A 13,804-nucleotide genomic window follows, 5' to 3' on the forward strand; every position below is an offset into this window, starting at 1 on the left:
GTCCGCAGGCTGATTATACACTGAGCCAAACCGGTTAGGGCAGAGAAACTGGTTTTATCGAAAAACCTTTTCTGGTCACACAGGCCACTCCTCCTGAACTTCACCACAACCAAGAATTCTTTTTCTGAAACCTCCCCTCCATGCAGTTGGCTCACAGCTCAGGGGGAAGCACATAACTGTCCATGCAGGTTCCCACAAAGGCAATGAGTTCCAGATTCCCACAGCGCTGGTCTTCAGGGTCTCACTGGGGATACAGACATTGTTTTACCTTCTAGCCGGAAAACGCAGAGAAATGCAAGATCTGTGGGGATGAAGGAAAGCTCTTCAAATGCAGTTTTTGTCTCATCTTCTTTCATGAGTACTGTCACATCCCACCTGTGGAACCTGAGAGGTTTGTGAGATGCACACCCTTGTCCTTCTATGTACCTTCTTCCTGCCATGCACACTCCCAATGCAAAATTCTCTTTTTTGTCCTGATGGGGAAAGAGCAGAGTCAGAGGTACAGTGTCCAATGATATGATGCAGGGAGCTGTTTAAAGATACTGTCAACAGGAGGGTAATATTCCCCTCTCTCCCCTGGGAGGTTGAGACTGGTGGCTGGGTCCTTTGTCTACATACCACTGTTGTCCTTTCCAGAACTTTCCCACCTTGGACTCCTGTACACAGGAGTGCAAGTGCCAGTTATTTGTGTTCTGTGCTTCAGAAAAGGCAGCAAACAAGGACATTTTTCCTCATTTTGCCATGTTCTCAACAGGCTAATAGAGACAAAGGCCCCCAGAGGTTAAGGCTCACTTTGACACTCAGGCTTGGTGGAGCTCTTGTGCTCCCAGCATCTCAGAAAGGGAAAGGGGAGCCCATCACTCACCCAGACACCATCTTCTACCCAATAGACCCCCGCTGTTACTCTAGGGACCAAGGTTATCACATGAGAGTACTGGAGATTCTGGGAGGTGACCCTTCATTCCCTGGCTGTGCCCATCAGCCATTCCTGAAAGGAGAGCAGTGGCAGCTGTGGGAACGGAGGTGTTTCTAGGCTTGCCTTGCTCACTTATATCTGACATCTCAGGAAGGATTGGATATGTACCTTCTGCACAACAGAAGTGCCTTCAGGAAGTCAGCAGCATGCCAGCTATTCTGAGGTCCTGGCGAGACGGATGGGGCCCAAAGAGAAGTCGGTGAGTTGGATTTGACCCAAAACATCTCCTTTCTACTCACATGAGAAGTCAAACAGTCATGGGTGAGGGCAAGGGTTTCAAAGGGTGCCTACTCTTCTGACCATGCCTCAACCACTCTGAAAATTCACCAGAACCTGTTTGCAGAAAGAAAAAGAAGGAGAAAAAAAAACTCAGCTATTACATGTTATTGTCCAAGAGCAATCCCTGTTTGGGGAAAGTTCCAGAGGTCTACTGTGGATCATGCATCTGTCTGGGCATGCATATGGGCTCATTCTCGCCAAGCTGCTTATCATTCACAATCTCCTTCTTTTGCAGAAATGTGTGTTCCTCCTCCTAAAGCTCTATTGTCATTTAGAGAGCAACATTTTTCGGAATATTCCACATGAACATTATGTGAGTAACAACAACAAACCATGATTACAAGCTTCTGTAATGTTACCCCACCTTGACATGGTCACTGTGGGATCTGTGATATGAAGCCCATGGCAGGGAGAGCATCTGAGCTGTCTTTCCATTTACCTTGTATTTCCTCTAGATTTTATGAAAATCCACAGAATGTAGACATTGAACTTTGTCAGTAATGCTCCTATTGGTTTATTTTTCACCAGGTTCAAAAGGCTTCTCAATGCCTAGAGACACTTAAGACATTGGATGAAATCAAGAATAAACTAAATGGAGGATGTTATACCAAAGTGAAGGGGTTTGTGCTTGGCATGAACAAAATCTTTCAGGATCCTAAGGTAAGTGGCTCTCCCTACATACGTTTCATTTTCTACACATTGAGTCACGCTGCCTGCATTTCCTGAAACTGGGAGATTTTAGTTTCCCTCATCCTATGACAAGCCTATACAAGCAAGGATTCAGGGAGTGGCTGGGTTTTTTAATTGAGGATTTAAGTTCACCAGAGAGAGCAACAGTGAATAAGTTGTCCCTGCAAGCAGACACCAGGCACCTGAGAGCTCATTCCTTACCTCAAAGGTGACAGGTGACCATTGAGAACAGTGGTACCCTCCCTGTTCCAAACCTAAGGAGAAAATTGCTTCCTAAAGTCATGTTATCCTTTTTATTTCTCCCCCAAATATACTCAATCAGACCTCTCAGAGGCCCCAAACCGCATATTTCTTTGCATGTAAATGAACCATATAACATATCACCAGAGGGGAATGGAATTGACAATGTAAAAGGAAGATCATTGATTGTACATCTGTAATATTTGATTATCACTAAGGCCTTAGATTACTTTTCTAACTTTCACTAAAAGAAACAAAGCAAAGCCAATGACTAAGAATCATCCATGTAGTAATGATTTCCCATTTCTGTCTAGACAACAAGGCTTAAGGAAACAAAAGATACTCTTAGATGCTTAAGATTTTTGTTTTGTTTTGGTTTGGTTTTGTTGTTATTGTTTGTTTTTAAATATAATTTTATTGATTTTAAAGAGAAAGGGAGAGGGAGAGAGAGATAGAAACGTCAATAATGAGAAAGAATCATTGATCAGCTGCCTCCTTCATGCCCCACACTGGGTGTAAAGCCCACAACCCAGGCATGTGCCCTGACCAGAAATAAACCATGACCTCATGGTTCATAGGTGGACGCTCAACCACAGACCCAAACTGGCAGGCTTAGCTGCTTGAGTTTTTAAACTTAACCTACTTAATGTAACTTAGGTGTTTAAAATAAGAATTCTGATCATTTTCCACTGCACATTGTCTAATGACACTGATGTTTTCGTTATTTTTGTCTGTGTGTTTGTTTTTTTTCTCCCAGCACAACTCAGTTCTAACAGAAGAGGAATTTAAGAAGAATTTCAAAGAAGTCTTTTCTATTCAGTAAACAAATCAGAAGAGTTCACTGGTAGTGGATGCTGTTGATACCCTGGAAAATCCGCTTTCAGGCAGATTTCTCATCCCCCAGCTGCTATGAGCATTGGCTGCTGATGCCATCCCTTCCCAGTGTATCACTATGGGCCAAATGTAGACAGATTCACTCAAAGGTTAAATCTCTTTGTGATGGGTGTTGGTTCCCAGCACCAAGGTTGAACCAACCATGTGGAGTAATTTGTGTTTCTGTGCTCCCCATAGCTGAGCTAGTCTCCAGCAATTATCACATCCTTGCTTAGCATTTCCCAGCACAGTGTCCTGCTTCCCTTATCCCTCCTCCTTCTGAAAAAATTCTCATAATAAATCACTGACTAAAGAGACTTTGTCTTAGGTTTTGCTTTCAGGGAACCCAACTTCACATTATGATCTAGCAAGCCAGACCTAAGCTTGGAGTTCTGAGCTGGATCACTGTCTAGCCAGCTGGCAAGAGGTGGAATACTGAGAGTCCATGAGGAACTAAAACAGTGCAGTTGCAAAACACATTCACCTGTATAAATGAGATATAGGGAAAGCAGTATTGAGGCAATTGTCTAACATTTACAAAGAAATAGTAACTATAAGAACTGTGTGAGCAGATGGCTATTTCTTTTTCTAAAACTATTTTACATATGCTTTTATTAGTTTCAGAGAAAGGAAAGGAGAGGGAGAGAAATATAGAAACATCAATGATGAGAGAGAATCATAGATTGACTGCCTCCTACAAACCTCCTACTGGGAATTCAGCCTGTAACCCAGGCATATGCCCAGAACAGGAATTGAAACATGGCTCCATGCTCAACCAGAGCCACACCAGCCTGGCTAGGTGGCTATTTCTAAGCTCATTTAAAGTGTTAAAAAGAGTACATGACAAGATCAATTACCATCTGCATCTGGAAGGTACACAATATGGAAGGCCTGGTGCAGGTCCTAACTTTAAGGATGACAGACTTCTGCCAAGCCAGATTGTCTCAGTTGGTTGAGCATCCTCCTGTGCAGAGAAACGTTTGCCTCATGGCACATACCTGGGTTATGTGTTCGGTCCTGGGTCCTGGGTTGTGTGTACCAGATGCAATTGATAGATGTTTCTCTCTCATATCTATGTTCCTCTCTCTGCCTCTCTCTCTCCCACTTCCTCTGTCTAAGCATGTGCTTGGGTGAGGATTATATATTTTAAAAAAGTAAAGAATGATAGAACTTCAGAGAAGAATGAATTCTAAGCTCAGGTTGGCCTCTTGTGCCCAATCCCTGATAAAGAAATCATCAAGCCCTGATACTCAGAATGGGGCTTTCTAAGTAGATGCATCTGAAAACTCTGAACTCTAGATCCTTCTGAACCCACTGTCCTGAAAAAGAGACCCCTGTCCCTGTTGGTAGACAGACCACTGCCCTACCCCACCCCTATTTTGCCTGAACTAAGATTATGCAGAGTTCTCTCAGCATGACCAAACTAGGAATAAACTAGATGAGCCTTCTAGCTGAAGAGATTGTTTATCCAACAGAGCTTCAGGTCTGGACAACATGTACTGTCACAGCAGATGAGTAATTTTGTAATGGGCAACAATATGTTATCAAAATGGATTATAAATAGACTAGTGGTCCAGTGCACAAAATTCATGCACATTAAAAGGGGATTAATTAGAGGAAATAATTTAATATTGCTATTTGTCCTTTCTCTATAATAGAAGTGTCAGAGATGAAAGAAAATTAGTAAAATGTATATGAAAACCTTCCTCCTGTCAGAGTCTGGGGCACACCACGGGACCCAGAGTCAAGTCCCCTCCCACTCACATGCGCCTCAAAATCATGTGAGACCCAGACCTGGCCATCCCCCTCCCCCTACCCACATTGGGCTAGATCCAGACCCGGCCGGTCCCACCCTTGTCAAGCCCCACTGGGCAGGGGATGTAGCCTCAGGTCCGTTGGCCCCAAGCCAGGATGGGGGGCGTGCCCTGAGATCCCTCAGCACAGACTTGGGCAGGGGGGCGTGCCTTGAGGTCCCCTGTAAAGCCCTGCCAGGCAGGGGGGAGCAGCCTCAGGTTCCCCGGTCCGGCACCAGGAGGGGGTCACTGCCTCACATCCCTCATCAAGCCCCTCCAGCAGGGGGGTACAGCCTCAGGTCCCCTGTCAAGCCCTGCTGAGCGGGGGTGGGGGGGGGGCACGGCCTGAGTTCCCCTGACCCAGCAATGGGGGTGGACCTTGAGGTCCCCTGTCAAGCCCTACCAGGCAGGGGGGAGCAGCCTCAGGTCCCTTGGCCCAGTGCTGGGGTGGGGGATGTGCCCTGAGGTCCCTACCCTGGTGCTGGGGTGGGGGGTGCGGCCTGAAGTCCCCTGTCAAGCCCCACCTGGTGGGGGGCATGGCCTGAGGTCCCCTGGCCTGGCGCTGGGGCAGGGGGAGCAGCCTGAGGTCCCCTAGCCCAGCACCAGGATGGTAAGCGCACCTTGAGGTCCCCATCAAGCCCCACCAGGCGGGGGACATGGCCTGATATCCCCTGTCAAGCCCCACGGGGGAAGGGGAGGGCGTAGCCTCGGGTCCCTGCTGATTGCTCATTAAGACTCCTATGGAAACTTGGCCTCAGGTGTGGGTGCAGCCATCTTTGTGATGGAGTGATGGTCAATTAGCATATTCCTTCTTTATTAGATAGGATGATCAGATGGTTGAAATAGGCATCCCTTGTCCCTATTTTATATTCTAACAGTTTTTCCAGGATTCACTCCCACACACAACCACTGAGCCATGCCAGCCAGCCAGTCCTGGTCCTTTAGAAAGCTCATCCAGAGAACCTAGATAGCCATGACAACCTAGAACCTAGACAAGCCTATAGTTCAGGTGATCCATAGAACCAGATCTATAACTCTATCTAGCAGGAGAGCCCCACCAATGGCCCTATCCAATTGACTAATACAGCCTATGCCCTCACCCATTCAGGCAGCCTAGCCAGTGAGCCCACACAATCATGAAGCATAGCCTGTAGCTCCACCCAATGAGGGAGCCTCGAGGTGACTCTGCCCAACATGGGACAGTCTCTATCCCCATCCAATGCAGTATGCCACTGGAGGCCCCTCTCAATCATAAAATTTGGCCAATAACCATGTCCAACATCAGAGAACAGCCAGAAAGTTAACTTATTGTGAAGCTCACCCTGTAGCACAGCCAACTTCCGGGAACAACCATTGGCATCACCAGATCTTAGATCAGAATCTAAGGCCTACTATGCGTGTGAAGCCCTTACAGTAGCCCCAACTGAGCATTAAGTGTAGCCAAAGACACCATCAGGCTAGGGAACACAGCTTGAAACTCTACCCAACCAGGAGCTATTGCAGAGCCCAGCCTGTAACCCTGACAAATTACAGAGTCCAACCAGTGGCACCACCATACCACAAAACACAGCCTGAAACCTCACTCAACAAGAGGTGATTGCAAAGCTCAGCAAGTGCACCCATCAAGCCCCAGAGTACAGCCAGCAGTTGTGCCTGATCAGGGAGCCCAACCTGCAAGTCCACCAAACCTCAGAGCTCAGCCATCATCCAAGCACCAACCTCAGAGCATAGTTACTAGACTTCCCAACTGAGACCCCATCTTCCATGGATGCTACCAGCTCTCCTGTATGGTATTCCAACCTTAGCTGACTGATGAAGGCATTTTCCTGGTGAAGTGAACCTGTACAGTCTGTGAGAGGTGATTGCTTACTTATATGCACTGATACCAACACAAGGAATCAAGGATCATAAATATTCAGGTAAACTTTGCACTACAAGAAAAAAAAAACACTAATAAACTCTAATAAATACCCTTAAAGAAATTGGGATATATAAGTTGTCTGACAAAAAATTTAGAATAATCCTCTTAAAGAAGTTCAATGAACTATAAGGACCCATAGACAGACAACTAAAACAAAAATGAACCAAATGAGAAATTTAACCAAAAAGAGAAACTATAAAAAGAAACCAGTCCAACCAGCAATTCTTGGTCAGGGCACATGCCTAAGTTGGGGGCTCATTCCCTAGTTGGGGGCGGGGGGTGCAGTAGGCAGCCAATCAATGATTCTCTCTCATCATTGATGTTTCTATCTCTATGTCCCTCTCCCTTCCTCTCTGAAATCAATAAAAATATTTTTTAAAGTCATAAATAAATAAATAAATAAATAAATAAATAAATAAATAAATAAAGGACGTGTTAAGTGATAGGGAACAAATTTATAGAAATCCATAAGAATCGCTATTCTGGAATCACTAATTTAGGCAGCAGTCCTTTGTGCATCCTTCTCCGAGTGTATCCCACTGAGTCTCTCTGTGAAGGGACAGTTTAACTGATCCTTTTCCCATGGTGGAGCCTCCTTATGACATCCCTCTCCTGTCTCACAACCACTGAGTCTTCACGAAGCTGCCGGGGCCACCTCCACTGCTTCTGTTCTGTTCAGCAACTCTGAGGTCCCATCCATGGATCCTCCACTCAACAGAAGCACCCACTTACAAGCCAAAAGAAGCAAAGGCCGCTGCCAGTGGGCACCTCCTGTGTGCTGAGTGGAGATAATCAGAATGAGCTAAGCCCAGGTGCAGCCGCCAGACCAGTGAAGCGGGGGCCCGGACGGAGGCTCCGGGGCGCGGGTAGCCCTGAGAGCAGGAGAGCGTGGCTCCGCCGCCCAGAGCAGCCCGCCCACAGCCCGCACCGCTTCTCGAGTCTGGGCCTGTAGAGTCGGAGCGCTGGGCGGAGCCGTCGCCCGCCTGGTTGGGGTGCGTGTCGGGGGAAGCAGGAACCATGGAACCCCGGGCAGCAGCCGCCGCCTCAGCAGCTGCCCGCGCAGCCCCAGCAGGGGCAGGGCCCGTTGTCCTGGCCGGGGCAGCCGGCACCCCAGGGGTCCCAGGCGGCACCGCAGGTCCTCTCCCCCCTCCCTCCCCACCCCCGCCTCCGGCCGGACACCAGATCGTGCACGTCCGAGGGGACTCGGAGACCGACCTGGAGGCGCTTTTCAACACTGTCATGAACCCCAAGACGGCCAACGTGCCCCAGACTGTGCCCATGAGGCTCCGGAAGCTGCTGGACTCCTTCTTCAAGCCCCTGGAGCCCAAGTCCCGCTCCCTTCAGGCCAGAACTGATGCAGGCACTGCAGGAGCCCTGACTCCGCAGTATGTTCGAGCTCATTCCTCTCCAGCTTCACTGCAGCTGGGAGGTGTGTCTCCTGGGACACTGACCCCCACAGGAGTGGTCTCTGGCCCAGCAGCTACCCCCCCCCCCACACACACACACACACACACACACTGCTCAATCCCTTCGACAGTCTTCTTTTGAAATTCCTGATGATGTACCTCTGCCAGCAGGCTGGGAGATGGTGAAGACATCTTCTGGTCAGAGATACTTCTTAAATCACATGGATCAGACAACATGGCAGGATCCCAGGAAGGCTATGCTCACCCAGATAAAGGTTGCAGCCCCCACAAGTCCACCAGTGCAGCAGAATATGATGAACTCGGCCTCAGGTACTCTTCCTGATGGATGGGAACAGCCATGACTCAGGATGGAGAAATTTACTATATAAACCATAAGAACAAGACCACCTCTTGGCTAGACCAAGGCTTGACCCTCGTTTTTGCCATGAACCAGAGAATCAGTCAAAGTGCTCCAGTGAAACAGCCACCACCCCTGGCTCCCCAGAGCCCTCAGGGAGGAGTCCTGGATGGCAGCAACAGATGTGGCTGCAGCAACTGCAGATGGAGAAAGAGAGTCTGCGACTGAAGCAGCAAGAACTGCCTCGGCAGGTGAGGCCACAGGAATTAGCTCTCCGGAGCCAGTTACCAACACTGGAGCCGGATGGTGGGACTCAGAATCCAGAGTCTTCTGGGATGTCTCAGGAATTGAGAACAATGACGACCAATAGCTCAGATCCCTGTCTGAACAGTGGCACCTATCACTCTCGAGATGAGAGTACAGACAGTGGACTGAGCATGAGCAGCTATAGTGTCCCTCAAACCCCAGATGACTTCTTGAACAGTGTTGATGAAATGGATACAGGTGATACTATCAACCAAAGCACGCTGCCCTCACAGCAGAATAGTTTTCCAGACTACCTTGAAGCCATTCCTGGGACAAATGTGGACCTTGGAACACTGGAGGGAGATGGAATGGACATAGAAGGAGAGGAATTGATGCCAAGTCTGCAGGAAGCTCTGAGTTCTGACATCCTTAATGACATGGAGTCCATTTTGGCTGCCACCAAGCTAGATAAAGAAAGGTTATAGAGCCCTCGGGTAGACTGAATTCTAAATCTGTGAAGGATCTAAGGAGATAAGACACACATACTAGAAATGTCCAAATAAGCCAGTTGCGATCTGCTGGCTAATACAGAAAAAAATGAACAAACGTCCAGCAAGATTCTTTCATCCACTATTTTGTTCTTCCTTGTCCATTGCTGCTGTTACTATATTGCTCACCTCTTTCATAGTTGGCCCTAAAGAATCAAAAAAAAGCCACAAAACTTTTTGTTTCTTTTGCTATTATAACTATTGTTTGTTTTGGGGGCTAGGGGAAGTGACCCTGTTTTGATGATGGATGCCATTCCTTTTTCCCAGTTAGATGTTCACCAATTATTTTAACTAAATAGACAGACCTGGAAGTCAGATGCTTCAAGTCTCCACATTTAGTTTTTTTAAGCAATTATTTCTTCAGCTGCTTTTGGCCAGTGGAAAAACATGGCTTACTGGTCTGATAAACCAAATATGTTGTGTCTGATATTAAGTACTTAATGATGATTTGGAGAGATAGCTGAAACCAAGGCTGAAGACTGTTTTACTTTCAGTGGGTTTTCTTTTGTGTTGTTTTGTTTTTCCTCCTAGTGCTATATCAATAGTCACTTAGTGACTTTGATTTTATTTTAGGAGCTTATAAGGCATGAGACAATTTCCATAGAAATATATTAATTATTGCCACATACTTTAGTATAGGTTTTGATGTGTTTTATTGTGGGTTTGTTTTGTTTTGGTTGATTGGGTTTTTGTGTTTGTGGGTGTGTGTTTTTTTTTCTGGAACCAAGGCAAATGACCATAGTAGTGAATCTGTTTATAGGTGTAGCTGGGATGGTTATTATAGTTTCTTTGGTAAAATCTACATTCCCTGATTTTTTACATTTTTATTTAAATCTTGATTATCTGTTCTCTCTCTCTCTCTCTCTCTCTCTCTCTCTATATATATATATATATATATATATATATATACACACACACACACACACACACACACACACATACATATACACATACACACACCCTGACACACTTATAATTTTATATGATAGTGTGATAGCAGAATGTTTGGTGTGTTTTTTTAGGTTTCCCTACTTTCCAATTTATTTTAAAGTGGTAGTTTTGAATATATGCATTTAGAATACATGACTGATAGTTTATATTTCACAGGTAGTTTAAATCTGGTTGGGGCAGTCTACAGATGTTTGAGGAAGTTTCATGTTCTAGAAAGGCTGTTGTTGTGGATAATGCCTTAAGGATAATGCCCTTTGGGCACACAATGAATATTATCTGATGAATTTGAAAGTAGCAAACAGGAAATGGCTATATTTTCCCCTTCTTACTCCCTTGGACTAATTTTAAGTATTGATGGGCAATCACCGAGTAGGTTCATAATGTACATGACAAAAGTAAGCTTGATGTGGTCATGCACCTGTCTGTAGTTTTGGAAGTTTCACCTTAGTTTTGGAAGTAAATTCTAGTTATTTTAGTTGATCATTAACTACATTGAAATATTGCCTACAAGACTATTCATATAAGACTTGCTCCTACTTCTGTATACTGAGAATTGACCCTGGGCAGTATAATAATGTATGGTCATGTTAGCTGATAAAGTAGTCAGATTAATAAATGTATAATGGTAGTTGACTTTAGCAAAGAAATAGTGATAATCGTGAGTATACTTTTATTTTTACAGGAAGAGATATTACTAGAGTATGTGTCTACAGGAGTAATAATGGTTTCCAAAGAGTATTTTTAAAGGAAAAAAATGAGCATGAATCCACTCTTCAGTATAACCTATGAAGGAATAGTTGGGTATGAATTATAGTGGCACCAGCTAGCACCTCTGTGATTAAGGGTCTTTCAGTGTTCCCAGAGTAACCCTTATTTTCAAGGATTTATAACAGGCATAAAATCTCTTTTCCTGGATAAACCTGTTATGAAAAGCCTCAGCTTGGGAAGATAGATTTTTTTTTCTAATTACAAAATCTAAGTATTTTGACCCTTCAGTTTAGAGAAGTTCAAAAGTTAGAAGTTTCATATTAATTATTTTCAGTGCTCAAAAACAATGCAATCTCTGTGTTGTACATAAGGATTAATAGGTCAATCACTCATAATAATTGACTCTAAGGCTTTTTATTAAGAAAACACCAGAAAGATTAAATATTGAAATAAGTCTGGGGGAAAGTGGCCACTGTGCAGATACATTGATTTTTTTTTTTAGAGCAATAATGAAATTCTACTTAGAATGCATTATTGAGTATATGGGTGATATAGCATGTTGGGTTTTTAATGTATAGAAAATAAAGCTATTGGAAGGAGTGCCTACAGTTTGCCAGTAAGCAGCAAGTCAAGATCATATCTTATATATTATCAGAGTAGCTCTAGGTAAGAGAGGGGTAGGGAGGGGGTTGTGAAGACTTAGTGGGACTTTGATAGAGAACTTTGTAACCTTTTTCTTCAGTAAGAACTTTATCTTGCATCTTCTATCATTGAAGGCAGCTGTTCCTAAAATTTTAATCACTGAAGTACACCCACAAAATGAGACTATGGAGTTCTTCACTTCCCAACTTTCATTTGCCCAGTGATACCTCAATGTCGTGGCAGCACTGTGGTCCAAGACAGGCACAGTGCTCTGACCTTGTCATACCCTCTGTACTGACCTGAGGGAGACCTGAGTCCTTTCTCTTTCAAAGCCTCAGTATGGTCTTTCTTGTTTTATGTCCTTGTTCCTAATGTAAAAGTGTTCAACTGCTTCTTGGTTGTTATGGGTGCCATTGGGATAAGATTTTTAACTGAGTACTCTTGAAATGCTTTTACAATAAATCAGTTTTTATAATCTTTAAATTTTATCAGCTTTTTACATTCTTTTCAATTAGGGCTAAGATCTACTTATGGTTGATGGAGCACATTGATTTAGCGTTTCAGATTTTCCAAAGCACTATTTTCTAAATATAGTGCCTTTTTTGGGAAAAAAAAAAAAAGAACAAAGGAAATGACTTTTACAAATAAATAATGTTGCTGTTTTAAGTATTCATATTAAGTAGATGTATTCTATATGGAATCTTGGCAAAAACACTGAAAATAACAGTAATTAATTGTGTAATTCGTAATTCATACCAATCAGTGTTGAAACTTAAACCGTGCAAAGTGGGAGCCAATATCCAGTTATTAACAACTTCATAGCTTTTGCACATCTGAGAAGTGAGTGCTCAGATGAATTTTATCTTCCGCCAGCATGTTTTTATAAGAATTGTGGGTGTGTCTATCTTAACAATTGTTTCTGTATCTTGAAAAAGTATCCTCCACATTTTAAATGTTTTATATTAGAGAATTCTTTAATGCACACTTGTCAAATATATATATATATATATATATATATATATATATATATATATAGTACCAATGTTACCTTTTTCGTTTTAGATGTAAGAGCATGCTTATCATATGTTAGGTACTTACATAAATTGTTACATTATTTTTTCTTATGTAATACCTTTTTGTTTGTTTATGTGGTTCAAATATATTCCTTAAACTCTTAAAAAAAAAAAGAATGGGCTAATTGCATGACTTTTCTTGCTACATATGCATCACTTGACGATCTTAAGATTCAGGACATTTACCAACCGGTGGTCCGTGGACCACTGGTGGCTCATGAGGTCTGAAAGGGTGGGGACCACTGATTTAAAGAAACCTTTGGAGCAGCAGTCATCAACCGGTGGTCCGTAGACCACTGATGGCCCATGAGGTTCGAAAGGGTCACCATGATTAGTAATGTATGAAGAGGAAACTTGCAAAAATATTAGGAGTGGGGCTTCACTGTTCATTCAATGGCCTCCTTTGCTGGTACATCCCAGCTTCGTGTGGTGCCCAGCCCAGCTAACACTCTGGGACTCACTGGGAGACCCCAGGTCAAGGTAACTCCCAAGAAACATTCCTCCCCCCTTCCTAAGGGCAGGACTGACACCTACAGCCTTCCTTTTTTCTTATGAGGCAAGTCTGATGTGGAAATGCCTGGTCCCAGTGAAGGCAGCAAGATTCCACCAGGATTCCCAGGATTAAATGTGATGAACCCTGTAAAAGATCAACCTGATTTTTTAGTCAAGCCGTTGGGCATCTGAGTCAATAAGAGTTGGGTGAGGCTAAGACATTGAGGTTCCGATCTTCCAGGAGGCAGAGAACCCTAATGGTGGAGGAAGGTGAAGACAATCCCCCAGGGAGACAGGGGTTGGGGCATGGCAGATATTAAACCCCAAAACTTCCTTGAAATCTCACATTTTCTCTTCATCATTCACTCTATGTCATTCATTTTTTAACTTGTTTAATAATTTTAATTGCTCCACATTGCTCACCATCTAGTAAAATCAACATGCCTGGGAGGGATATCAGGATGATTCTTTTGTGTGCACCCTAGGAATGCCAGTCTCAAGCCAAGGAGGAGTAGGTTTGAATAGTTCTGTCTCCAGGAAGGTGAAGAAGGCAAGGTCACTGTGGAGCTTCAGGACAGAATGAACCTCTCTGGGAAACAGAGGGGCTT

General features: G+C 44.2%; 1 protein-coding gene and 1 pseudogene across 3 annotated transcripts in view; both read left to right on the forward strand.

Annotated features, from left to right (window-relative positions):
- LOC307106293 (nuclear body protein SP140-like protein) overlaps nucleotides 1-3,359 on the forward strand; it is a 134,547-nt gene extending 131,188 nt beyond the window's left edge. For both annotated transcript variants that reach the window (XM_079782663.1, XM_079782662.1), the window contains exons 9-13: nucleotides 276-391; nucleotides 1,067-1,175; nucleotides 1,491-1,568; nucleotides 1,784-1,915; nucleotides 2,943-3,359. In XM_079782663.1, coding sequence (XP_079638789.1) covers nucleotides 276-391; nucleotides 1,067-1,175; nucleotides 1,491-1,568; nucleotides 1,784-1,915; nucleotides 2,943-3,008 — 501 coding nt within the window. In that variant the 3' untranslated portion in view covers nucleotides 3,009-3,359. The remainder of the gene's footprint in view (nucleotides 1-275; nucleotides 392-1,066; nucleotides 1,176-1,490; nucleotides 1,569-1,783; nucleotides 1,916-2,942) is intronic.
- A 4,637-nt stretch (nucleotides 3,360-7,996) lies between these two features.
- On the forward strand, nucleotides 7,997-9,424 carry LOC307106295 (transcriptional coactivator YAP1-like; annotated as a pseudogene). The gene has a single exon. The product of its transcript is annotated as a transcriptional coactivator YAP1-like (transcript).
- The last annotated feature ends 4,380 nt before the right edge of the window (nucleotides 9,425-13,804 follow it).

The sequence above is a fragment of the Cnephaeus nilssonii genome (assembly GCF_951640355.1).
Source record: "Cnephaeus nilssonii genome assembly, chromosome: 10".
In the NCBI taxonomy this organism is placed as follows: Eukaryota; Metazoa; Chordata; class Mammalia; order Chiroptera; family Vespertilionidae; genus Cnephaeus; species Cnephaeus nilssonii.